The sequence below is a fragment of the Apaloderma vittatum genome, unplaced genomic scaffold, assembly GCF_000703405.1.
Source record: "Apaloderma vittatum isolate BGI_N311 unplaced genomic scaffold, ASM70340v1 scaffold16676, whole genome shotgun sequence".
Taxonomy (NCBI): Eukaryota; Metazoa; Chordata; class Aves; order Trogoniformes; family Trogonidae; genus Apaloderma; species Apaloderma vittatum.
In genome coordinates, this window is record NW_009721417.1 from 65,596 (window position 1) to 93,303 (window position 27,708).

At 39.9% G+C, this 27,708-nt stretch overlaps 1 protein-coding gene across 1 annotated transcript; it reads right to left on the reverse strand.

The window, feature by feature from the left end:
• Positions 1-3,784: 3,784 nt before the first annotated feature.
• Positions 3,785-26,977, reverse strand: CPZ (carboxypeptidase Z). Its single transcript, XM_009871391.1, has 10 exons — positions 26,958-26,977; positions 25,371-25,745; positions 24,371-24,583; positions 21,956-22,152; positions 20,827-20,988; positions 14,250-14,408; positions 9,808-9,943; positions 8,628-8,767; positions 5,913-6,012; positions 3,785-4,140 (listed from the first exon to the last, which is right to left on the reverse strand). Exons 2-10 carry the CDS (start codon positions 25,687-25,689, stop codon positions 3,785-3,787), a joined length of 1,782 nt encoding a protein of 593 aa, XP_009869693.1. The 5' UTR covers positions 25,690-25,745; positions 26,958-26,977.
• Between the last annotated feature and the right edge of the window lie 731 nt (positions 26,978-27,708).

Consider the following 27,708-nt stretch of genomic DNA (forward strand, 5'->3'; position numbering starts at 1 on the left):
TCTTCAAAAGACGAATCTTACACAGTGAAGGAAGACAGTGTGAGAGTACCTCTGACAGGAGGGTTGTAAAAAGGTGTATCAACTTTAGCTCACATTTCCATCCAAGCCACCCGAATGGCTCCGTTGCCTGTTCTTCCTCATCTCCTGAAGGTTGAATCTTCAGTGTGTTGCTGCTGCAGGGGGGATGCCCACCCATCACAGACATCTCCCAGTCCATCTGCAGGCATCACCGCAGAGACACACAGCCTTGCCTCACACTGATGGCTGCTTTCGTAACTGCTGAAGACATCTCTGGCTTGTCTTTGAATTGCCGTGAAATACCAGAGTGATGGACACAAAGAAAAATGCACTGGCTTGGCAAACTCAGCTCAACAGCTGGTTCACAGGACTTCAGAACAGCCTACAATATTATTTTGGAGTGCTTCCTTTTAGCTGCCAAACTGTGCCATGAAAAGGACAACTGCATAAACACGATGAAAAATGATAGCAGGAAGTTTCTATTTGTTAGTGATTTTGACATTTTGAGTTGTGTTTTCAGGCAGCTAGCTGAAGACGTCTTTCTCTTCTATCTTTAGAAAAATAAAGATGATTCTCCCTATATGTGGGTGGCCCAAGACTGGACCACCATTTTCTTACAGGAGACAAAGATGTCAACGGCTGCACAATTTCTGTCTCTGTTTATTATTGTTATTTTTGATCTGAAAAGTTTTTATGAATGGAGCAAACAGACTCAAATATTCTTTGGTATAATTCATGCACACAGCTTATGATTTCTGTCCTGATATGTTTTGTATGTCTTCTTTTTTCTGCCATATGAACAAAAGAGAAATTACACATATGACATAAGCAGACCTTTGTCTTTTCTCTTTATGCTTGTAATGTTGTTAGTTACATTTACTTGGGAAGATTCATTCCTGGCAGACCAATGAGGTCTGGACAGTTGGCAGATTGGAATGTTTATTAATTGATTGCTTTGTGCAGAAAAAGTTTGGCTCCACGGTAGAGAAGATCCCCTCTGAAACGAATGCAAAGACTAGGAAATTAATTATTAAGGAGGATGTTACAAAAACATACATCAATGCTGTTCAATATCTAGTGGAAGGTAATTGAAAAAAAAAAAGTAGACTCTGACTTAAAAGGAGAGGGAGTCTCATGAACACACACTATAATTCCTGACAACACTGTCTGCCTGCTGATCCTGTCACAATCCAAAGCAGGACTGGAAAAAGGCCAAGTCCAGTCTATAAGGCATGTTCTAAGCATGATGAAGACTGCCAGGGAACTTTGGTTGGTTTTCACTTCTTTCCTATACTACTTGTCCTTCAGCTATAGGAGGGTACACTTCACTGGAGCATTTCAATCCTTCCTCCTATTCAGAAACTATTTTATATGCTCCAAACTTTATGTTCCACTCTGCACATGACCATCTTCCAGAGAGGCATGTGGGAGAGATGATTACGGTGCTCATTTTCATGGATTCATTACAGAGCTGCCTATAGCTGCTTAAATTTCACTACCACTTACAACCCTCTAAAACATATTATAGTTGTGCGGTCGGCTGTGCAGGTTGTTTTTAGCAAAACTCTGAGTTTAACTTTCTATCTGCTGGACATCTTTTTATGTGGATGAGGTAGAGGAGAGCCTCTATCATACTGATTTTACATTAGTGCTATCAAATATATAGAATATTAGTTTTACAACCTCTGTCAAACTCAAAATATCTCTACAATCTTCCCAGAAAATTGTCTTTCCCAAGTCTTGACTGTCATCTGTTATTTCAGCTCAGGATTCCAGGAAATAAGTGGATTTTCTGCACAGTCATTCTGTTTTGCATTTCAGTGGGCTTGGGTTTACTCTGATTACTAATTCTAAATCACCTTCTAAATAACCCTATGAGAATCTAGGAAGTAGTTACAGAAATCATCTTTCTATGTGTACATAAAAAGAGTTGCTAATAGCCAGCAATTTGGCATATTTTTCTGATTTTGTTAACTTTACCATTGTTTCCACAGGATAGCAGCTTCAGAAAAATCCAAAAAAACCAAACACAGAAGACGTAGTCATAATTGTTGCTGGAAATGAAGTCTGGAGGTGTATCTCTTACTTGCTTATCTTTGGCATACTTAGGATTCGAAGTTTCTTTAATTTGGTAAGCCTGGGTAAGGAACATTTATCCATGTGCATGCAGTATATTTCCTCCCATATAATTATTTTTTGTTAATAATGAAATTATTTTCTTTCATTTTTACATAGTCTTCACTCCTGTAGATATGAGAAACAGACTCCTAACTTCAGTCAAATTGCAACTGAGAATAAGGTATGTAGGCAAGTGCAGCATCTGCTTGCAGAATTAAGATCGTTCGTATCTTGGGTCTTAAGCAATTATAGTACGAGATGTGTGCACATGGACTATAGGATTCATGTAATGTGGGTTTCTTTACCTAAGATGAGAAATCAAAGGGCAATCCAGACACTTAATCTAGCAGCTCCTGCACTGAGTGCATCAGGTCCAACCAACCACCCTATTCACACATTACAGCATTTGGATGAGGAAATATTGTCAGTATATAAAGTTCATTAATCAGTTCAAGCCAAAAGGAACTGTGGGCCTACATGTGTTGCCAAAATTAAGGATATATTTTTAAATCAACCTAAACCCCAGTATTTCTGATGTCTGAGAGAGGAGAGCATCTTGCAAGACCACTGTTCACCTGGTTTTGCCCAGCTATCTTGAAAGAAGTTTGTGACTTCTTTGGTGTCTACAAGATTCATTTAACAATTACGAAGAATTAAAATGGTGTGTGATGTTAATGACTTCAGTGTAATATGTCACATATTAATCTAAATTCCTCACAAATTATGTCATGTATTTTTCTACATCACAGGATATATTTCCAGTACTAAAAGTATTCTTCTGTATTTCGCTGAAATAGATTAAAAATCTATTTGATTAAGTGAATAAAACCTAATCAAAGTATATTACCATTTAAATATCATAAAAATTGGATATTCAGACACCTTGGAATGGAATTTACTTTCCAGACATTTTTCTAGATTTAATGGACTTTCTTATAGTGCAAGATTTCAAAGGAGGAAGACTGTAAATATTTTGCAGTCTTAATGCATATGTCTTCAAAGGATAATTTCTGAAAATTTACTTGAGAAAACATGTTATTATTCATACTGATCTGCTTATAAGCAACCTATCCTACTGAACATGTTATTTATTCAAATGAAGATTTATTTCCAAATTCCTAATGATTTTCTATCTGAAATCAATGGTAATATCACACAATGGAATCAAAAAAAAATCATTGAGAGCTCTTTTAGAAGAGTTAATGAACTGAATGCAAGATGCTAAAATATTGTAAAAAGAGTAAAGAAAAGAATTTTCTTAATGTTTCTGGAAGTCATTTTTAGTATACAGTCCTTAATGTAGTAAGACATGTACAAAAATGCATTAAAGGATCAGGAATATTTTCCTGCAGGTACTTAGAACCTAATAAATAATGAATGTGATTATTAACTACGTGGGCAGACGTACAGAACACTACCAAAAAAATAACCAGCATAAAACCTGGCCTTGGAATGGCTGTGCACCATTGTCTTTAATACAGAAAAACACTTGAATATACTCTGTTTTGAGTGAAGAGAAAACGAAAGAAGTAAGCGTGCTTGAATTGACACTGTATTTTCGAATGAAACAGACTTAAATATTGTCAAGAGCAGCCAAGGCATCTGGAGGCGGGCGGAAGGGAGGAGAGCAGAGCACCATTGATGCCCTTCAGTGCTGCTTGAGCAGCCACAGAGGTTTGTGCAGGTCTAGGGAGCTGAAGTAAGACCACCACCACGGCTTCTCCCTGCCTGGCGGTGACCCACCTCGAGCCTCAGGCTGCTGGTGTTGGGCGTAAGGGTCAAAAAGTTCCAGTGGGTCGTACGGATCATACATGTCTTCCATCGAGCGGCGGAGGAGCTTGTTGGGCCAAGTCTCAACAGGTCTCAGTACAAAGTCTACCCGCCCAGCCTGCTTCATCTTGGTAGGAAGGGTGACCCTCTTCATCACCCGGCTGTACCCCGCTGCTTGGGCGCTGATTATGTACGTGCCTGGGGGTAGGAGTCGCCAGTAGTCTCCATCAGCAGCTTAGGAAGGGGGAAGACACAATAAAATTGAGCTTAATTTTCAGTCTTGCATCATTTATGGTTACATACCCACGCACACATGCATGCATAAGCATTTAAAGGGGCAGGTTTTCAAAAGATCTCAGAGTTGGGGCTACTTAGATTTTTTCTGAAAAAAAAAAATCAGATGCAAACTCGTGAATGACAAGAAGAGACTCCACCTGTGAAAATTTGGCCTTCTGTAGCTAATGGAGTAAAATCCACATACAAAATGTCTGTAACTGTTGTGCCTGTATCGCAGGGAAGGGAAATTTTCCTTCATGCTGCTTTCCCAGGGGTAAGAAGAATAACTCCAAAGAAATCAAATGAATTCTAAACTATGTGAAACTTAAGAAAGTGAAAGCAGAACCAGGCTGCAATATATATATATATATATAGCATGTCTAAGGGCCTAAGAAAACCCTACTTTTATTATACTACATTCAATTACTTTGCAGACATTATAGCACATAAAACTACGGAGTCGGAGCTGCAGCTGGTATAAATTGCCATTAGAGTAAAATGGGTGTAAATTTCCTCCAGCTAAAGGTTAGAGCCTGCAGGCAAAAGCAGGGATTTTTAAAACAGAGTAATTTTTTCTTCGTTTTATATTTCCTTTATTCTGAATTTAAGTTTCTTAGCTCAGTTAATGTTGTATTAATGCTTTTTTTCTCATGGAATCTCTCAGTCTTTTCAACACTGAAATTAAAAGCCTTTTTAATCACACAACATTCTTAACCCCATCTAACTCAAGTGAAAATGCTCCTTTTTCCTTCAATGTAAACACATTGTTAAATTAATTCTTAATTCTTTAAAGGTCCACTGCCAATGGAAAGCCATTGTCTGGGAAGAAGTTTGAAAAAGATCCTAATTCATGCCAGAGTCTCCCACCAGCCTCAAGAATCTGCATCATCTCCACTATTGTATCCCCTCTAATGTCAGTTTTTTTGAAAGCTGGAAAGCATCCAGTACATTATAAACCATTCTGGCTTTCTGAATTGATTCAACAATTATCATTAGAGCAAAATGTTACCATTCATGTCTTCTATTTTGCACTCCTATGGCCTCCCCTGTTCTCACTGAAATCAATAATAAAACGAGATCATTGATTTCGGTGAGAGCCTAAAAGCTCAGAACTTTATGGCTGTGAGAATTTACAGTTGCATATGCCTCAATACGTGTTTACCAGCTGGCGACAGGTATAAAGTGAACATAATGTAACATTCTAGTTTTTTACATTTGATACAACTATTGTCCAAAAACTGCATATATTTGTGCTTTGACACATGAATAGAAGAAGTTGCAGGCCCTTCAATGACTGCAGTTATTCCAGTTGTCAGTGACTGCGAATTCTGCTCTGTCTTTACCTCGCAACTTTTCAGCTGATTTACTCTATCAGGGCTCTGCACCTCCACGTGCGGAGTTACAGCCCCTGAGCAGGGCTATTGCCATATTCCCTCAAACATGAAACATAAAGATAGATTTCTGAATCTCATTGAGGACACATTAACTCTGAAGGACAGCAGGCAGGTCCAGGTGAAAGTTTTAGTGCAAGGACTATGTCACCCCGGAGACACGACAGGCTCAACAGCCAGTTTGATACGTCTTCACTCTTGTTCTAGAAACAAACCCACAGCTGAGCCTTCAATTCTCCTTTGAGGTGCCTTTTCTATCATATACTACAAGACTTCCGCAGGTTAAGCTCTCAGTGCTTTCACCCTGCCCCAGACAAAAGCTCATGCTAAAAATATTACCTGTGGTGACGTCATGCTGGATGCCCCTGACAGAAATGCGAGCATTTTTGATTGGGTTACCAAACTTATCAGATACAATTCCTTTTATGCCACGATGAACCTGGCAAAGCAAAGCAAAGTTAGATGAGAATTTTTTATTACAGTACCACCTCTTCATCTTCTGCAAGAAAATGCCTGTAGAAAGGAAACAACTTTCAAGAGGTTCAACACATTAGAGAGGCTCTTAGGTGTTCATACCCCTTCAGATCACATTCTCTGTTTTGGGGGCTATAAGGGGGCTGAAGGAAAAGGTTAACTGAACCAGAGATTTTTTGGGGCCAGGGGTGTGGATCTGCATTGAGAGACCCTTCTCTGCACAGATCACTGGCACCTCATGATCTGACCACAGCATTTAAAGACTGTTTCTGAATGCCTGTCCCAAAGAGCTGAAGAGTTAAGGCTTTAAAAAACAATCTGATGCTCTATACAAAATGAGAAAGCATCAATTTAGCTGCTTGGGACTCATCATCATGCTGCTGCCTACACTTTAGTACATGTCAGAATGTCGTGATAGCAGTTATGTATAATATCCTTTTTCCCTTCCCTACAAGCACAGAACTGAGATGCTTGAGCTGACAAGAAACATGCTTGATGACAAACTGAAGAGCGATGTGAATTCTGTCATATAAGGGGATGCATGAAGTGCTCACTATATTTAAAGTTCAATAAAATAAAACAGGAAAAAAATCCAAGTATCTAAACATCCAACCTCTTAACGCTCTATTTTTTTGCAACCTTTCAAAATGAAAACTTTTGCTGTTGGAAACTCTATATGATCTTTTTAAATGAAAAGTAATTCCATTTTAGTTTTTCACTTGAACTGCTGTGATTCACTTGAGCTGTTCTCTATTTCACTTCCCCCTTCCTTTCTCTTCCTCTCATTTCTCCCTTCCCATTATCCTTTTTCACAAAAGAATAGAAAAAAGAACAAAAACATCAAAACAATGGAAAATATATTTGCTTTTCTGTTGGAATAAAGAGATGTTTAGAAAAAGCATTAAAATACCTAACTTTAGAGTAATTCTTAATGTGAAGCTGGAAAAAATTAAAGTCTAGTCTAGTGACAGCATTTTTTTAATTTAAGGTGAGGCTATTTTCACTGCTCTTGTTACACAGTCGTTCTGTACCGAGTGGAGCTTTTCACTGGAGGGTTAAGGAACAACTAAGCATAAGGACTTGAAAACTGTCCCTTAAGAGTTGTTATGATGAAGCAGTGCAATTTGCTTTTCAGCATGAACTTGAGGATTTATCATATAGATAGTGGATAAATCTGGCCAGAAGAGTCATCTCAGACCTAAATTCAATTTAGAGTGTAGACACACTCAAAATAGTATGACCTCATCCAACTTCAATAAAAATTTTGCAATTATAACATGATGGGATAAAAAAGACAAAATTTCTTTAACATGTTTATTTGGTTTTCTTTAGTAAACATGCTATTTTTCGTTTTGCCTCATGTTTGTGCCCTGTAAGTTTGAGAGAGTGGTTTGGTTCACTTCTGACTGGGAGAAGAGATTGGTGTTTATGAAAATGAATTCTACTTCTGTGTGTTAAGCCAAGTAGATTTGTACACACCCCAAACAGCCTGGTATATATCAGAATAAGAAAAGTTTGAATTGGTTATGGCAGACTTAATCCATATCAGGAGTAATTCAGTCATCCTTATCTACAAAGTTGTTTTGCTTACTGTCCTGCATTTACTCAAAAAGCTTTTCCGGCACAGACTTCTACAGTATCTCACACTATAAAATCTTTACATCTTTAAGACTTCAACTGCAATATATATGGATTTAACCCAGCTCCATTTGGATTCACTAAAACTCATTTTCATCAGACAGCTGTAAAATGAAATGAGTTTGGTGGTCTGCACTGTAGACTTTATTGAATGATAATACTTACCACAAGTAGCAAGAGGTTGCTTAGAAAGGCCATAAAAACACTCCTAACAATTTTAAATTACTGTGTACTCTATCAAAATAAGGCATGACAGAAAGCTAATCTACTAATGGTTGAAAGAAAGCTGAGCAACTTCTGTTTCTGTATTCACTTACTTATTGTCAGTGAGGTATTTGTTTTTGCTGAGCTTAAACTTATTATTAAAAATGACTTTTAAAAGGCGTTTTTTAATACTCACAGACTTACAGTTGTTCCTTTAGAAGCTGAGGCTTCAGATCTTTTTTCACCTACTTTCACAAAGAAATCAAGCTGAAAAATGTGGACGCAACATTTCTAGGAAGATCTTCTGCTGCCACACAGTAGGGTTTGGACCACAAACATGGAACATGGAAAGGAAACACTTCCAGGAAGCTCTCTGGAAAGCAGATCTTGTTGGTTTATTCTTCAAGAGAAAGGTCAATTCATGTTTTTCTAAATATGTGACCTTTCTCTAGCATTAAATTTTGGACAGTTAATTTATAATGTTGCACAAAGTATTTACAGACAATTGCCTTCTTTACTGTTCTCAAGGCCTTTATAGCCCTCAATCTCCATCCTTCTTGCATACAGGCACAATATCATCTGTGTGTCCTGGTAGACAAACTGAGGCACTGGGGCCTTGGCAGAATGTGATAACTGAGATCTTGCTAAGTAACCAGGGAAACAGTAAGGAAATGAATATTGACAATCTATGAAGAAGAAAAACTGTGAGCACAAAGGTCTGTAAAAGCCAACCCATACCATTTCCATGTAATTCAGAAGGGCATCTCTGTTTTCATGCCAGATCGTAAACAGTTCTTCCTCCAAAGGAAACTTCTCACATCCTACTTCCACGGTAACTTCAAAGCAATTTGTGTGAAGGTAATTAAAATCTGCCATACCTATAGTTTTAAAAAGGAAAAACAGAATGATCACGAACAAGCTGTTGTAACCAGCTGAAGGCAGTCTCCATGAGTGAGAGTTCATTTGCTGCAAAGAGTGTGCATGGCCAATATATAAAAATTATTCAACATATTCAGAATTCTACAGCTCGTTTCAACTGTGAATTATATAATAACAATGAGACTTCTTTCAGGCAAAAAAGCATCCTTTTAAATTATTATTCATCCGACCAACAAGTAGAGATACAGAGATAAGGAGTGGTTAATCGTGGTAATTGGATAATCAGCTGTATCAGAGGTGATTGCCAAGGCTCACCAGCAAAGAGATGACCTTTGTCATTAGCATGTTCAAAACTGTTTCTGTACAAAAGACACTGAATATAATTTTCAGAAGAATGTAAGTCAAAAATATTTAAACCTAATTCTCACTCATGCCCCAAAGCTTTCTAAATGCCTAGTTTCAACAAAACACTCTGGGAATCCATCTGAGTCCTATTTGAAAACACAATTAAAGCACTGCTGAATATTTCTGAAGACTGATCCATGTCAATATTTCAGGAATACTGAAGAAAACTAAATACTATTATTGGGAAAATCAAATTTGCAACCTAAGCACAAATGAATGGGATGTTTATCTCTGTTGTAGCTTTCCCTTAAAAAGTTCATTTAGACCCAACGAAAAAGCTTGTAGTCTGCGAAATGGATTCAAATTCATGCCACTAAGGAATGAAAGCACAGCACTAAGCATTTATTTATACATTTCAGATTTGAAAACTAGAAGGATACTGTATGCATTAACAGATTTGACCCTTGTATAACTTGTCTTTTTTCCTCAGGTCATACCAGGGCTGATCACATCCCATGGTATCTGAATATAAGTGTTACCAACTTAGATTTTGTTACTTAAATCCCTTACAAGTTGCAGGGGTCTGACCTAAAGCAAACTGAAATGAATAAAATTATTTCTTTCAAATCCTTGTGTCTCATAAAGGGCATATAGAGGTTTTACCTCGCTCAATATGATGGTAAAGTGGTTTTACCTCCAGTGAAGCTGTACCACTCAGCACCATTTATAATACCTCCACGTTTTACAAAACTTCCACCACAACGAAGTTCAGATCGGTCGGAGATGACTGGATGTGCATCTGCGTAGGCTTTAGCCAGCATTTTAAACACCTGTAACAGAAGGTTTTGAAATGCATTTGCTTTTATAGAGTGTAAACTGTGTCACTGCTGTGAGCTGCTATTGCTGTTGCAAGCCCAGGCAATGAGACCCACTTGTCCTCAAGGCCGAGAGAGGGGGTGAACCTCCATGCAAGGGTATTTTGCCAGGAAGTTTTCACTTGTCTTCTTCTCCAATGTCCTTCTCTGCAGTCCAATACATTTAGCCAGAGACAACATAAAATACCAATGGATTTTGCAATATGTGTCTTCACTCTATCATCTGGGGCAGGAGCAGAGGGCTTGTTCAGATGTACATCAAGTCCCAGGTTTTAAAGCTGAAATTAGCTCTCCCTGTTATGTTGTAACTCTTGCTATTTTTACCCTAAAATACCTACATCAGCCTCAGCCCAATCAGATCTTCAGACTGGCTGCTGCTTTTTAAAATAGGCAGTGTCAATTTGCTTTGCGCTTATCACTCACACAGGACAACCTGCCAGTTTAATCTCAATGACAGTTCCTACTTTGTGGGACAGAAACCATTCCTAAATAGTGAAGGATAGGATGTGGTGATGGAGGATGTCACCATTGATTTTCTAAGTGTTGATACTGATGAAGAGCAGAGGAGTCACCACCAAGAAAGGAAAAGTGACAGGTACATGTAGTGAAGACAGAAGAAACAGCAGTGATCTGCGGAAATAATTTCTTTGAATCAGGTTCCTGCTGCTTTTCTCCTGCTGCTTTATTCCAACTTGGTATAGAGATTGCCCCTCTCCTTTTTGTTTGTTTGAACTTCAGATACAAAAGCTATAATTTCAGACTTCATCAGTGAAATGACAGCAATTATTGGTTGCTACTGGATCCTACTTCTCAGCATCATGAATTTCATTGCATATTGCTCAAGACAACACATGCAAGAAGTTGGGTGGCTAAAATCCTATTTTTAGAAGTGATCCTAAAACTTTATTCTTGATGTTGTCATCAAGGATAAAGACAAAAATGACCAAGCACACAACTTTGATCTAATATTTATGAATGTTTCTAATAATCACAAAGCTGAGCCAATTATGGTATCAGGTGTGTTACTAACAAAAGATAGAAAAAGTGTATTCTGTAAGCGTAAAGACAATTTACAAAAAAACTTCTGATGACCAGACACTAAAATTCCTGACTTGATATAAAATAGTTCCATATATCACGTGAGTTTCTATGTATCTAAGTATTGCTCAGCCCAGACAAATAGGTCTTCTTCAAAGTTCCACTGGAAAGAAGTAGATTTTATTTAAGTATGTTAGAATTTTACTGCCAATCATTTTGGACCAGGCCCAATAGCTTTGATTTCTGCACAAATTTGGTTCGAGTTCTGAACTTTCTGAGAAAGATATTTGCTAAAAATTTAGAAGGTGCCTATGTGTCTTAGGAGTATTTCTTCACCTCTCCCAAAGACATTTGCAGATGTTTTATTTACAGTGACCAAGTCTTTCTTGTCTTGTTTCACATGAAGAAGCATAAGGTTTTTGCCTGGCCACCAGTGCAAGTGACTGAAGATGTGTGGTAGCGAGAAGAAAAAGTGAGAAAGCCCAAATCAAGTGAACTTGACAAAAAAAAAAAAAAAAATTAAAATGTGCTTGGATAACAATATACTTATTATCACTTAGCAGCTAATGTGTGGCTAGTCATGAACCTCAAAAAAACTTAAGCCATTTAGGTACATAACAGTGGAACAGAAAGGGAAAAAATACAGAGGAAATCTTGTGACTTTGGAAGCGTGATACTTCACCTGGTGAAATGAGGTCAGTGCTGTTACCTTGGCCAACACTTTTACCCCACTGACTGTCACAGGTTTGATTTTTCAGGGAGAGGGAAGAGGATGGAATATTTCTATTCAGCAAAGGGAGTGAACTTGACTTGGTGCACATCTTTTTGGCCTGGTGAGCACAGCCGTCAGTGCAGCTTCTTGAGTTACACAAAACAACAAGAGCCTGCCAAAAACATCCATTTCCACAAAACCAGAAAAAATGGGAAAGTTCTGAATTAGGTGGGGTGAACCAGATAGAGGAATGTGCCTCACCACCCTCACAGAAAAGAGTTTTTTCTCATATCTAATCTAAATCTACTCTCTTTCAGTTTGAAGCCATTACCCCTTGTCTTATCACTGCACCCCATGATAAAACATCCTTCTGCTTCTTTCCTGTAGGCCCCCTTTAAGTACTGGGAGGCTGCAACAGGGTGAGCAACTTGGTCTAGTGCAAGGTGTCACTGCTATGGCAGGAACATTGGAACTAAATGATCTTTAAGGTCTCTTCCAACCCAAACCATTCTATGATTCTATGATTCTATGTAAGAACATGGTCTGGCTTTGAGACTCTTTGGTCTCAGCAGGTACTAGACCAGGCTGTGATGCAAGATGAAGTGGCTTGAAATCCACAGTGTCTTGTAGCAGGATTCTTGAGCTACCATACACAAATCATGAGGGACACAGGGAGGCGGCAGCATCCAGATGTATTTTCAGACAGGGCAACCTGGTTTGAGTATACTTTGCAGAGTTTAACTTTTTGATTTCTGGCCATTGTCCGTGCTGCATCATTTCACCCTGGGCTGCAGTCATGGGTGCAAACTTGCCTTGTCTACCCTTCCATGGCAAATTTGACAGGTCAGTGGTCAGAACAAGGGTTATGGCTAATGCATGGCAGCTAAAACATGCTGCTATATTTCAGGATGCAGATTCTCTGGCCGCAGCAGCTGCAAGTGACATTCCTTAAGTGTAGGTCACTTCACAGCTACAGGTTTTATAGCTTTCTGGGCAAAATTTAAAGTGGTAGTGATAGTGTTGTGAAGGTTCTCGTGCTGACTCATTTGAAAAATTGGTTTTAATTGAGGACATCTCCAGCCCTCCTCTGTACATTTTAAACCTCTAAGTTCGTAGCTAATTTCCCAGGCTTTGCAGTCACTGACCATGCAGTTGTCACCAGCGTGAGGTCCTGCCTTACACCTTCACAGACCAGGGCATGTCTGGCTGTGCAGTGCATTGGGATGGAGCACTTTGTCCATGTTACTGCATCATTTCACTAGTATTCATGCTCATCATGACAAGAGGTGGTGGTGGGACTGATATTGTTCCAGTCAACTGGTGAACTGCTTAATAAGGCACACACAATTGTATTCCTCCACCACTTATGTGTAAATCAGGATACCTCTAGCCCAGACGATCACAGAATCACAGAACGTTAGAGACTGGAAGGGTCTTCAAAAGATCATCTAGTCCAATCCCTCTGTCAGAGCAGGGTCACCTAAAGTAAGCGCACAGGTTTATGACTTCCCCTAGTCTTCATCAAGAGCTTTTTTAACTTTCATTATCACCCACTAGATATTTCTTACAAGGGCTTCTTACTGTGCAGTGCCTGGTTTATTTTACTGCTAAATAATTGTCATGCATGCATAGGCAGCAGGTACTGTACAGCTCAGAAGAAATGGATTGATACAGAAAACGTTATTTAGTAATAAATATTTAAATACGTAGTATGTACTGGTGAGAACTATCACTTCAGAAGAAGTCAGCCCAGAGATACGCTCAAAGAAAACAGATGCTTCAAGTTAAAAGATCAACTTCTGGCTGTTTTTTCTATAAAGATCCACTTTTTCTTAAGAGGCCAGGGACATCTTCAACACATGCTAGAAGGCTGAAAAACTGGCTGTTCTCCTAGTGGGCATGTCGGCAATGAATACTAGATTGAGGAAACCAAAGGGAAATGGGAAAGATGGCAAAAAATTTCACAGAAGATTTACAGTGAGTCCCAAATGGGGAACTTTCCAGGGACAAGAGGGAAAAAAACATTCCTATTCATCTGGCCTGGAATAAATGTTACAAGGCTGCCACCATATGGCAGCCAGGTTTTTTTTTTTTCCTATAGAAAATAACTGCTGGTCAGGTTTGTTCTTTTTCTTCTGAAAATCAGTAGTAACAATATTACAGCTTACACCCTTTAAATAGCAAAAGTCTGACGTTTCCTAACCTACAGCTTGTGAAATCATGTTTGACCTCACAAAATACTGATAATTCTTTATAAATTAAGTTCGTAGTGTGTAAATGTTCCTACATTTTAAAGTACATTAAATAAGTGTATAAATCATATTTTATATATGTATGCATATATACATCATATATATAAACTTATGATGTATTATATATTTAGTGCATACATATATACATGTGTATACAATCTAAACAAATCAAAATTTGCTACTTGTTAAAAGAGAAAGTTCCTATAGTTACACAGGCAGAAACAATATTGATATGTTCATCCTGCAAAAACAATATTACCTTCTCATCAGGTGTAGGGGAGAACATTTTTTCCTCCATAGGATGCCTTGAGTAGTCATAAGGATAAGTCACAACCAGCTCGCCTCCATGGAGACTGGCAGAGAGTACGAACGGAATAGACCTTAACCACTTCATGACTGCTTTTGTCTCAGGGGCCACCTGAAATCCAGGGAAAAAACCAAAACAACACAAAACAAAAACTGAAAAACTGTGAGTAGTTGTGCAGCTGTAAAGAGGGTTGATTCTGGGCAGGATGAAACCCAGCAGAGAAAGGAGCATGTTGGGAAAGACTGCTGAGGCTTTCTGTCTCTTCCATACCAAAAGTTAATGGGAGAAGAGCATCAGTTTGTTCCAGGGAACAGAGGAGACACACTGGTCACTGTGGAAAAACTGGGTGGGGGGGAAAATAAAAGAAAGAGAAACTTTGACAGCAGAATAATTTTTTATTGCAGTGACATTTTCAGCAGTTCAAAGTGATGACAGCAGCATTTTAAGCCTAAAAATTTGAGGTGGTGTACCACTTCTTTTAAACCAAACTCCTTATCTAATTTAATTTCTGAATCAGCAAGACTGACTTTGGATAGATAAATTGGAATACAGAGACCAATTTGTAATTATCAGCACTTGCCAGAAGTACATGGTCTCATTTGTTATCCTTTGGTCCAGGTTCATCTGCAATTAAATTAAAACTGATGTATACCAACAGAGCGATGACTGCAGTTTCCCTGCAGTGAACTGCTGCAAACAAGTCACAAAATTGGTCTTTCTGATAGTCCGTGCCCAGTAAAAGTAGCCAAGGGAGTGGGCACTGGACTCCCAAAGATGCTCAGGCACCCATCTGCCCCCAGCATGCAGGAGGCTCCTTCATCTCCTTTTCCTGAGGAGTAATTTCACGGACCTGCTCCGGTGATAGCTAATCTTTAGGGGTAACACTGTCATCTGGTGGCCGGTCCCTGTAAGCCCAGACACACATGGGTGCCCCTGGAGGAGCTGAAGTTCGCAGCTTGTGAATTCCCCAGGGGAAAAGCAGACGAGGGCCGAGGCTGCTAAATCGGACTCTACTTTGCACAAGATACGCAGGTTTTAATAAAAGTTAGCAAGATCTGTTATGATGGACTTAGCCAGCATCTATATAGAGCTGTTAATGCTGCATATCACCCATTGCTTCGATCCCACCAGCTGTTAGAAAATCAGCCAGCCAGGATCCCAGAGTGACTAGTAACAGAGAATCAAGTCAGCAATTACAGGGAAAAAAACAACAGAACAAACAAATAAACGAATAAAACCCCCCCAAACAAACAAAAGACCTATAAATTAGGGTAGCATTAATAGTAATTCTTGCTTGCTTTGGATAAGTTCTTATTTTGCTATTGGCAAACCACAGTTCTGGGGATGCACTGGATAGCACAGAAAAAAAAACTGACAAGGAAAGATGTACTATGGATGTATTATAGGTCCCAGCAATGAGGCAGAAAGCAAAGGGCCTCAGGGAAAAGCCATGTCTGAATACAGTTTTACCTGGAATGATTTAAGAAGATATCAATCTGCTCATTCCTAATCTAGGCATGAAGTTATGTCCCTTCAGTTGTTAACTGAGTCCTACTAATTTTCAGGTTTCCTTAAAATGCCACTCTGTAATTGTTGGGCTGACCTAGAGCCTCCAGCCACTGCAGCTGTGCTACCTTAAAAGTCTGTATCTTGTACTTGGGAAGAAATAGAAACTTGAGGGTTCCCACTGCTTTAAGGTGAATCATGAAATCAGCAGTTTGTGGTTAACGTACGGACACAACTCAGATTGTGCCGCTTATCCTCAGGAGAAATAAGCCAGGACCATTTTACCTAGCAACTTAGTGGGAGCTTCTGAATCTCTATGTTGCAATGCCTTCAACCTCGGTATTATAAAGAGGAATATGAAATGTAAAACGAGATGTAACAGGTAAAGTCTGACCAGCTCAGGAACACACAGAATGTACTTTGCACACCAGAAAACTAATCAAGGTGGATTTTTTGCATAATTGGGAGGATTAGACAGGAGTTTCCAGGAAGCAAATGACGCGAAAAACATTTTTTAAAGGGCACTGCAAAAAGAAAGGACAAATGTGCTTCACTTTTTTCAGTCTCACACACCCACTGACACAACACATAGGTGGAGGAAGAAAACAGTCTATGAGGTTTCATGACAAGGAACCTGGCAGTGTCCAAAGAACACTGCCTGCAGAGGTCAAAGTATTTGCTTTTCTGATTCTCCTGCCCTGAGATGGTCTGAAAACGGCTTTTACCCCAAGGGGATTTGAGACTGAAGCAGCCACTCTCCCCTGAACTCTGAAAGCGCTTTGTTCATGCTTTGAGCCCACCTCTTCTGAAGAGCAGCAGATCCCAGATGGCTTTTAAGGGGCTGCAAGTGGCACTGCCGGCCCCATGGGTCCCCGTTTGGGGGTTCACAGGATAGCTGAGTGCTTGGTATCCAGCCCATAACCTTCAAGTTCTGTAGCACCAGCACTCCCCAGGAGGATGCTGCCCCAAAATCTTGGTAGCTCCCTGCCTGCAGCTGCCCCAGCTCCTGCAGCCTGGCCAGAGAGGGCACGCCTGATGTCAGAATCAGCCCTGCTTCCAAACAGCAGTCTTGAGCCTTAGTAAGAAGATTTTAAGTTGCTTCTGCAATCCATTGGGCAAGGGTGAAAGGCACAGTTTAGTTTAGAGAGATCCTAAATTCAGTCCCTCCTCCTGATCACTCGCTAGATACCTGTGTCACCCACGAGACACTGCTGCATCACATTGAAGCAAATATTGTGGAAAATTATGGGTTTCAATGTCATTAGTTTTATCCCTATAGTACTTCAGTGACACCATGTACTGTGATTAAGGCTTTGAAATGTATGTACTCTGGTTCAGCTCCACTGGATGACAGCAGGTACTATCTGTGTCACTCTGACCTTTGAGTATTCATAGACTTTTCCTTTAATGTATGTTCTGCAAGTTTTGATTTTTTCTTTCCACCAAGTCTCTTGCTATTTAGTCAGAGGACATCAATTTTAAAGTATTAATCTCAAAAGAACAATTTGGGGCACAGTTAGAAAACAGATAAATTATTTCTGCATAAGTATAGGGAATGACCATTAACCTTTTTAAATCTGAATTTCATTTCTGTGAATTATACTGCAATTAGTCACTGTCTCCATGGCTTTTTCAAAGATTTCTTTTTTCCCTTTTAGAAGCAACCAGACTCATTTTCCTAAAGACTTTGCCAGCTTGCACTGGCACAGACTTCCAACTTCTGTTTTAATCAAGCCAATTTAATTGACTTAATTTCAGATGAAGCCTAAAGTCTCTCAGTCTGAACACTCAGACCATTTATTATAATAATTTATAATAGTCAGGAACAAAACATTCTGTACAACAAGGGTTGCAGGGAGGAAGGAGCTCTCCTGAGTTTTTGGGATTGGCTGGGAACTTGCTTTGCATTTTGTGATCTTTACACAATGCCCTGCAATACTCAGATTTTTACTTTGATAAGGTAGGTAATAAACACTATTAAGTAAATGAAAGCTGAGAGACTGGTGCTGAAACACCCAATCTTATGCTTTTGTATGCATGAAGCCCACTTCTGTAAAAGTTGCAGGTTCATCTTCCTGACAAAACTGAAGCTCATTACAGGAGAGCTGATTTGGTTCTGCTGTGATACCACCAGCAGAGGAGAGGGGTACCAGGCTGCGAGACTGTTTACTGCCACATTTCTAAACCATGTGAAACTGTGGTCAGCAATGAGATTTTGTGGTACCATTCGGATCGCAGGCAGATTGTTTCCCTCATTTGTTCTGCAAAGCACATGGATTTGGAGATGCTTCGGGTGTTGTTCAGGACAGGATCCACTTTGGGGGCAGGATATAATTTAGAGGTTTCCTGAGGTGCAGTGCTCTAAGGAATGAACCACTGGATCACCACCTTACTTTGAAAGGTTTGCAGAAGGGATATATCTATAACCCTGGGTCTGTACCCACTGAGGCAGAGCTCAGAGGCTGGTTGTGTGCTAAGGCCTCCTGGCCCCTTGTCAGTGCTGATATCCCGGGGCAACCAGCACACTGCAGCAGTGGAGGTAACTGTGAGAGAAATGTAACGCTGTCTGCTTCCAACCCTCTATAAACTGCTGTGATGTTACACAGTGTCCAAGAAAGATAAAGCGTGACTCTAAGAATTACTTCTTCAAGTGGCTGCCTACCATATAGAACCATGAAGACCATCAGAAGGACCTGCAAAGACCTGCAGAAGCAGCACTCAGGGAGGGAGTAGAGAGGTCAGAGCCAGAAAATCCAGAGAATTACAGTGACCCTGGGCTGCACAGTGTGAGACAAGCTCACAGCTTTCACCAGGTACTGGTACAGAGAGGGGTCAAAGACATGTTTGTCCTTCCTCAGTGGTGTTTGGGCCTTCAGCTCTGTGCTTTTGGATGCAGAGAGAGAGTGAATACATGGCTGCAGGCATATCTCCATCCTTTCCCTCAAACCTCAAAATCTACTGTGCAGCTGTTATGTCCAGCCTGAAAGGGTAAAAGCATCTGTCATGGATACCTCTATAGAAAACTAAAGGCATTTTCAGTGACATTTGTAGACATGCCAGGGACTCCAGTATCCCGTCTGCGCGTAGCTCAGGGAACAATATCGTCCATGAAAGAGCTTGCAGGAGACTGGCACTACTGATTCTGCAAAGGGCCATGAAAAGAAAGGACTCTGTCTGGTAAGCATGATGTTGCAGACACAATTGGACTCATCAGCCATACCTTTGCAGACAGGCTCGTGGCAGTGGTTGGTGCCTGAGCTATACAACCTTGGCAGAACTGAAATAAGTGGCTATGAGTTCATGTTCCTAAGACGGGGAACACCTCCCTGTAAGTATCTCCCCAGGAGAAAGAACATACACAGATGTGGGTAAAAAAGCCTGGCAGGTAACAGGCCCACAGGTGTGTGGAATGGCCAGCCTTGACAAGATTGAGAGCAAGACAACACTTGGTCTCCAATCAGGAACTCTGCGAGAAACTGAACAAGACAGATGGGCTCTGGGAGAGCATCTGAAATAACAGTGGCTCACAGTAAGCTAGAAATATATATGTATATGTTTGTAATGACTGTTGTTTTACTATATGTTTTTGATTCAGCATATTCTACTGAGTAAACATTAGTTTGTGTTACAAAAGCCGGCAGGTTCCTGAGTAACTAAATAACATTTTTTCACCCTAGGGGAACAGAATGACAGATACTGAAGTGAGCCACCTTCAGAGAACTGCTGTGAAACACGGGCATCCCCAGCCAAAAGTCCCAGCTTTAGAGGATGACAAAGACGGTTTCCCACCTGAGGCTCTGTACTCTACTTGTATTTACCAGCTCACTGTTACCGGTCATTATTCAATCAAAAAGTGGAAACTATTAGGCTTGTGACTTTACACTCATGTAGAAGTCTGGTGACATGAGTTGGGATCTGAATGATTTAAATGCATGAAACAGAATAAACTTCATGAGTTTATTTATGTCAAAAATCAGTGGTCAAATACTGTGCATGTTACTGGGCTTCTCACAGCCTTGCATCTTCTTACATGTGTTATTCTGAGGAAATGAGGTGCTTTTATCCAGATTTCACTACTATGAAATGTGGTACCAAAACTCTGGGGCAGCATCAGAGATGCCTTTGGGATTTAGAGTTGGCCTCAGACAAAATCACCTGCAACAAAGTAGAAAACTGAATTGTGGTCTCTCAAATCTTCTGCTAATACACCAGCTGCTGGAACAATCCTGTTTCCCACCTGTCTGAGGCTTTGTGCTAGCAATAAAAACTGAATTAGAACAAAATGAGTTTAGAAGAAAAACAGAGTTTCCATTATCAGAACTAATTATTTGTTTTCCTATGTTTCTTCTTCCAGAGGGAACTAAGACCTGTTGCAAGTTGATAGTGCTGGGGGCTGCTTGGTTACCAGTGGTACAGGTAAGACTGAGTTTGGCATTCCTGGACATCACATAATGTGAAGTTTAGTGATGATGAGCGTGAGACCCCATTCTGGTCCCTGGGACTGGAAGCAGCAGCAACTCTCTTTCCAGCACCACTGCACCTTGCCAGGCTGTTTCCATAGCTCCAGCTGGTTACAGTCATTTATAGACATCCATTTTGTGGAAGGTGATGCCACACAGCTTCACATGAAGCCTTTGCATGTTTCTCAAGGCAGAAACAACTATTGCATCAAAGCTGTGCAAAGCTTAGTGCCATGAGAGCCAAACTTGTAAGGTGTTTTGTATGTCACTGCAGTTTAAATCATTAATGATGAATCATTGCACACTTGTGACCCCCTCATAACAGTCATTACTCTTAATCTAAAATCACAAAATCCAAATTATCCACAATTTTTTTCCAGTGATGTGTGACATCTGCCTTTTTGGCCAGACCATGATTTTTTATGCTAATTCTGATCCTGTCCAGTTTAATCCTACTTACAAAATCTGGTTACCAGAGAATAGCTTCTAACTAAGCAATCTCAGTTTCTTTAGTCCTGAGTTGGTCTGTAGTATATGTGATTTATAAAATCTGTAATTCATACCTTACCCCACCAATAGGATTGTGGAATGGGGATGTGATCAAGACGGGCTCCACGAATCCCAGCTCTTCTGTAAGCCTCAGATGTCAAATCAGGGAAATTTCTGTTCAGATCCAAGTTCTGAGCTGTCTGTCGTCCAATGACCCATCCGTTGTAACCAGCTCCCTAATTTGTAACACAGAAGCCAATATCAGAATAACTTCCTATCTCAAAGTATCACTTTGTGGAAACAGTTTAAAATAACATTTTAATCAAGGGGAAGTTCTAAAAGAAGCAAACTGAAATGCCTATAATGTCAAGAAAGCACACTTATTAGTATTTTTTTATCCTCTTGAGTGCACTAATTAGCATGCAGGAAGCATTTCACTCACCAGTGATGTGACTCGTGAGAGAACCCAGCTTCTTACTCAGTACAGAGCAGCATGCAGAGGGAGTCAGAGGAGAAGAAGAAAAAGAAAATACAGCTGACACTCCAAGACAGAATCAGGCAGAATGCAATAATCCCAGACTTGTGCAAAAGACAGACCTCACCACAGAATTGTTTATCTTGGAAAAGATGAGCAGCACAGAAAGAGAAAGGTCCTATTTTTGTGCTAATGGTGCTAGTGATAAAAGCGAGGCAAAAAGGAGAAGAAAGTCAGGTAGAATATAATAGGTTTTGCTTTCACAGGTCTCCCTCAGACACCAGCTGATCCCTGAAAACTGCCACTCGTTACAAAAAGTGTGATAGTACATTTTTGTTATACCTGCTCTTCTTAAAGAGGAAGAACATCTGTTTCACATTCTTAAACTACATTTCCTTATAAAATAATTTAACAGTCATTACGGTGAGTGAGTGGGCACTTTGTTCTAGAACTGATAGCAGAGAGTGCTAAATGTGTGAAAAAGTAACACAGTCATTCTCACATCATCGCATGCAGGCAGCAAAAATGACAAACATGCCTCTGATTTCCTCTTAACTCTGTTCAAAGTGTCTTTGAAAAGCAACCTACCACCAAAACAGCCTGGGATTTTGGCTGCTGGTTAGTTACACTCCCTCCCATATGTGACACTCCCCTCATAGTTTGTCGTTTCTCATGGGGAATTTTAGAAACATGAAACTCTGAACATTTCCTTTTAAAAAGTCTTTTACCTCTTCTGCAGCCAGTTCATACCCATCAGGATTGAGTGAAGGTAGGAGATGAATTCTGGTGTTATTAATCAAGGTCTGAATGCGGGAGTTCCCGAGCAGGTACTCTGAACACAGATACTGTGCAAGGTATATTAGCAGCTCTTTTCCCACAACTTCATTTCCATGCATATTGCCAATGTACTTAAATTCTGGTTTGACTGTGGAATATGAAATAATGAGATGTTTTAATTTGATTATACCTGGATGGCATTCAAAAGCAGAGTAACCCAAATAGCTTACTGATGAGTCAAAAAGTTTTATTTACACTAATTTGATGATACGTTCCTGTAAATAGTACACCAGTGCCAGGTAAATTTCCCTCCCAATATAAGTCAGTTCAGTGACAATTTAAATACTGGGAAATAAAGTAAGTCCATATTTTCAGGATCTCAAACTGTAAAAGGCGGTCATTGCTGGACTCGCCATTAGCTGTGAACAAGGAATGATGCAAACAAAAATGTTAAGTCATAGCTGGAAGAAGCAAAATACACCCCTGGCGCTCTCACTTACCTTGGGCGGCTTCAGTGCCATGTATTCTTACAGACCCTAGAAATGACCTATAGATGTAAAGTATATTATCCCTCTATTTGAAACATAAATTAGCTTTTAGGCTAAATAGCCTTGGAATAAGACTATTAGAAACATATAACTTCACAATTCCCTGCAGTTATTTTCTCAGTTCCCATCCTTCCTTAGAGATTAATGGAAAGCAGAAATAGATGCACTCTGGAGACATCCTTTCCTGTCTATCCCTTCATCTTCATCTTTGATCTTGGCCAACCTTAAGCAGCAAACACTGGAGGAGGGCTGGCACAGAGCTAGTATGCCAGCTTGCTCAGGCTGGCAAAATTTCCAGCTCTAGAGCTATTTCCACCCTCTTTTATGTTGTCCTGAGCAGCATGAAGAAGCAGATTTAAAAGAAAATGCTAAGTAACATGTTAAACCTTTTGTCACAGAATCATAGAATGCATTGTGTTAAATGGGACCTTTAAAATTCATCTAGTCCAACAGCCTTGCAGTAAGCAGGGACATCCTTAACTAGATCAGGTTGCTCAGGGCTAGATCAGGTTTCTCAGAGTCCCATCAAGCCTGACTTTATCACACCATATCCAGTTTTAATTTGAAAGCCTGATTCATAGGCTTTGTGTTTTCCTGGCAAATGGAGTATCACCTGAAAAAGAAATGTGCAAATTCTTTTCTTTACACAAGACAGGAAGGATGGGAGGCCAGGAAATAGTACTGTAGAACTTGCTCTGCTAAAGAGGTCTGTTGGGGTCTTGATCAGGTTTAAAGGCGCCTAAAAATACCTTTACACCATGCAAGGCAGCATGGCCAGTAGCAAATAAAGCTAACAACAGTCTTTACCTCCCCTGTAGCACAACACAAAGGGGACATGAGTAGATGGACCTGAGATGCTGATCTCAACAAAGTATTAAGTCAGTTGTTCAGTTCTGCTACTCTGCTAAGGCTGCTTGGATGCTGGAGATAGTCTGATGAGAAGCAACTTGAGACTCTCGGTATGCAGCAATGGCCATAGCAGTCCCCCAGATTTAGTCAGGTACTATATTTGAGCTGAGAGCTGGTAACTGGAAAATAATACCTAGTACTGCCGATAAAATAATCTGCATTTTAAAGAATTTAGAACATTAAAAATCTGGTCTTGGCTTTCTCAGTCATGAATCTACAAAATAGAGACCAGCATTATTCCTCTTTGCAGAAAAGTTGTGAGGACTTGTATCCTAAAGTCATTCAAGTGCTACAATAACACAAATTCCTGGTATCATTCACCAGTTACACTGACAGGTATTGCACTGACCTCAATCTTTGTTCAGGAAGATTGTTTTCTATACTGCATTGCCCTTTTTTTTTTTTTTATGTCAATATCCTTCTGTATCTGAGGCCTTCTCACAAATAGTACATATTTCAGGATACGACTGACTATGTTCACACTAGGGACAGGCATTACTTGTAAGAAGTGTGTCAGGCTGGATGGTACAGTGATAAATAAAAGGAGACTGAGGAAGTGGTAGATGATGGAGAGGACAGGTCAGTAACAGAAAACTATCCCAACTTCTTATAATGCTGGGCAAGAATAAATAATAACCATATCACTGCAACCAAGTACATGGTCATACATCTAGGAACAAGGAATGTCAACCTTGGACATAAACAGAGGTCATAAAATTAGGAAATTTCAGCTGGACACTAATTGCTACAGTAAATCATCAGCTACTGCTGTAATTCAGGAGCACAAAAGAGAAGAAATTAACTGATGGTTTTTACAGTATAGGTGATATTCTATTGAAAGGACCTGTTTTCACGTTTGGGTAAGCTAGAGTCCCCTCAGACAATCTGAACAACATCGTTATAACTCACGCAGTTCATGGTGTCCAGGCTTGGTTGAAAATTCAATCACAAAAAGATCCTTCCCTTCAAAACTGCGACCTATGCTGTACGTTGTTGCAATTTGGGGGCACTTAGAAGCAGTCTTCTTCAACATGCTCACCATTTGGGAATAGGAATGGTGTTTGAACTGAATAAAGGTTGCTGGCAAGTCTGAAGGCAAATCTTCCTCAATGTCTACTTCTCCTGCAAAGATAAATCATAACAGAGTTTAAAACCGTGGTTCTCAGAGGAATGTATGAATGCCTGCACTTCTCTGCAAAGCACTTTTTTCAGTAGTAGAGTTATAGCAAATACAGCCACAATGAAAACCTTAAATCTATGTAGTACATCTTAAACTTTATTGTGGCAGATTTTGTTTGCAAAATCATACTAATGTATATGCACACTGACAAATACTTTGTGCAACCTCCAGTTATAATTTGGCCTTTGGCATGCTTAACACATTTTAGTCACAAAATGCCTGTAGATTTTTCCCTTTGAATCTGGTGGTTCAAATTCATTTTTATGAGATTCTGCTGTATTCAGCTGTCTGGATCTTCTTCATCCAAACAAAAGTCTGTGACAATCATTAATGAGATTATTTTAATGAGCTGCTAAGCTTGTCAAGTAGTCATGAATTTATGAGTGCATTCAAGTTTCAGTTTTTAAATAAAATATTTCAAATATACAGACAGCTATCACATAGGACGGGGCCTATCTAAATGCACATTGGCTGTCCAAACATCAAGCTCTGAGCTGCCTGTCCTAATGCTCTTTGTATACGAGAGAAAGAAACAGATGCTTCTTGAGCAGCTTAATTAAGTGTTTAAAAGAGGTGGAACAAAATGAATCACACCTTAGAGGTGTCCATAAAGACAGCAAGCTGAGATGACAAGTGGAGGTGTTTTGTGCCACAGACATGTCAAGCTGAGTGAGAAGAGACCTTTCCCATCTAGATAAGTAGGATGTGTCAGCAGAGCTCCTTCCTTACCTCGTAGCTTTGCCAGTGGGTCAAAACATCCCTCCTCTTCCTCAGCAAAAAAGCGATCACAGTCTAAGAAGTAAGGCCAAGCCATGTCTATTGCATCAAAGGCATGGAGGCAATTTTTTTTCAGGTTTTCACAGACACGCCTGCAAGGCTTTATAGCTTTGTCCTTTTTGCACTGCGGGGCCAGCACTGAGCAGCCCAGGAGCCTCAGGTCTGGATTGCATTCTCCCTGGAGCAAGTTGTGCAGCACACTGATAAGGATGTACTCGGAGCTGTACTCAATCACTTCTCGAGACTTCTGATCCAGAAAATTAGGATACATCGTCTGAGTATAGGCAACATCAGTACAAGAACTTAAGGCAATGTCCACACATTTCGCTGTGAAAGGGAGATGAGTATATGAAAAATAACATCACTGGCCCTCTGAACAGTTCAAAGACAACATAATAATTACATGTTCAATTAACTTTTTTTTTGTTGTTCACAGACAGACTAGAGGTAGTTCACAATAGTCTCTAATCTGATGTCTAAAATCACTTAGAGAAAGATAATAGAAAATGTGTTTTGTTCCAAGACGGACTGCAAACAATTTGAGGCAAGTAGATGTCATTCATTATTCAAATGGTATCTGACAATTTGTTGAGGCATTAGAGTTTATCCGGTTGGTAAGCGCTGTTCCTAAGATAACACTTATTTTGTTAATTCAATACACAAACAACAATGAAAGGACAAATCCCTGGCCAGAAAGCACTGGAGTGCTGGGCTCACATGGAAGCTCATTTAACAAATGTCTTGAAAATCACCAAAATTAATAAAGCCTGGTTTCCAAAGGAAACTCATATTAAATATTTTCTGATTTAAAATAAGAATACAATTTGAGTTTATTAAACACCAGAGAACCCATAAGAAAGAAAAACCTCCTCTTGAAGTGTGAATTTGCTAGTGTCTAACGTGGGAAAAACAGATTCCTAAGCGAAGTGTATTTGTAATATCACTCTCTCCCCTGTCCTTGCCTTTTAGTATGGATTCACTGATGAGATATGACATCACAAAGATTTTTTCTTTAGTATGGAAAGTATCAGTAAGACATATGTCTTCTTTGCTTGGCCCAAAGTCTTCTTTGTAAGACTTTAATATCTCTGAAACTGCAGCCCATCTCTGAAGTTTGATTGAAATTGCCCAGAGAGATCAGAAGTTATGCTGGGACCTGACACACAGGCAAGCAGGTTCATAAATGTGCTTACATGTAACTTCTCATAAACCTAAAACATTTTAAGAAATCAGATTAAGAGGTCTTAGGAAGTAAAAAAATTGGTAATACCTTCAACCCACTCAAAGGTGAAAAGGAAGAAATAAATGTATTCATAAAATTACTGGCCATTACAGTAATGGGTCTACATTTAAGCGCTAATGTCTCTGGCTGTTAACAAGCAACATCGTCACAGAGGCAAAATCCTACTTTGTGTGAAAAAGACTGTCTCTCTAGGAATAAGACCTACTATAGCACCAACATCGAAAAATTTATCAGGAAATAAGAAATACTTCAGGTTTCAAGTTTCTCCAAGGGCAGCAAGCAAAGTCACATCATACCTTTCTGTACAGTTTGGCATTGACCTGCAAATAAAGAGGAAAAAAAAAATCACATTATGGGGCAGGTATCCATGAAGTTAGGAATTGTCTTATCTGATAGCCCTGCGAAGGCTGCTGTGTCCTGAGGTCCAGCCACAGCAGAGAGAAGTATGTATTCCCAACAGGCGAGTTTCATATACACACGAAGAAAAAACAAAATACAGGAAAACACAACCAACACCAAAATCATGTCATTATCCTTTCTGGTTAATCAGGATGAAACACCATTGACAGAAAAGAAATAAAGGCGGATCCCTCCAGTAGCTCAGCTTAGACACACTAGAACTGCAGGATCTAGGCTTACTTTACCCAGTAGCTGGTTCCTGGATCTACTGATTTCCCAGTTGCCTCATGTGCTGACACACCCGGCAGCTGGTCAAGAGCTAGAATCTCACTGGTATCCAAGCCCCAGAAACCATGGTCTTCCCAAAAGCTGTCTTGGACCTCCTGGTTTCTCTGCATCCGTCTCCAAGACCCTCTGGTGTCTTCAGCATCCAGCCTAGGATCACAGCCACTCAAATTCCCAGCTCCCAAATCTTTTGTTGTGCCCGCTGCTAGTTCAGTTTGGTCTTTGCTAGCAATTGCGCACGCTGACATACGTGCACAAGGCACATGCACTCTGGTCCCTTCAGCTCCTGCACCACAGACACACAAGCCCCATTGGTCTCATACCAGTCACCCAGCACACACAAAAAAACCAGAGACCCTCACC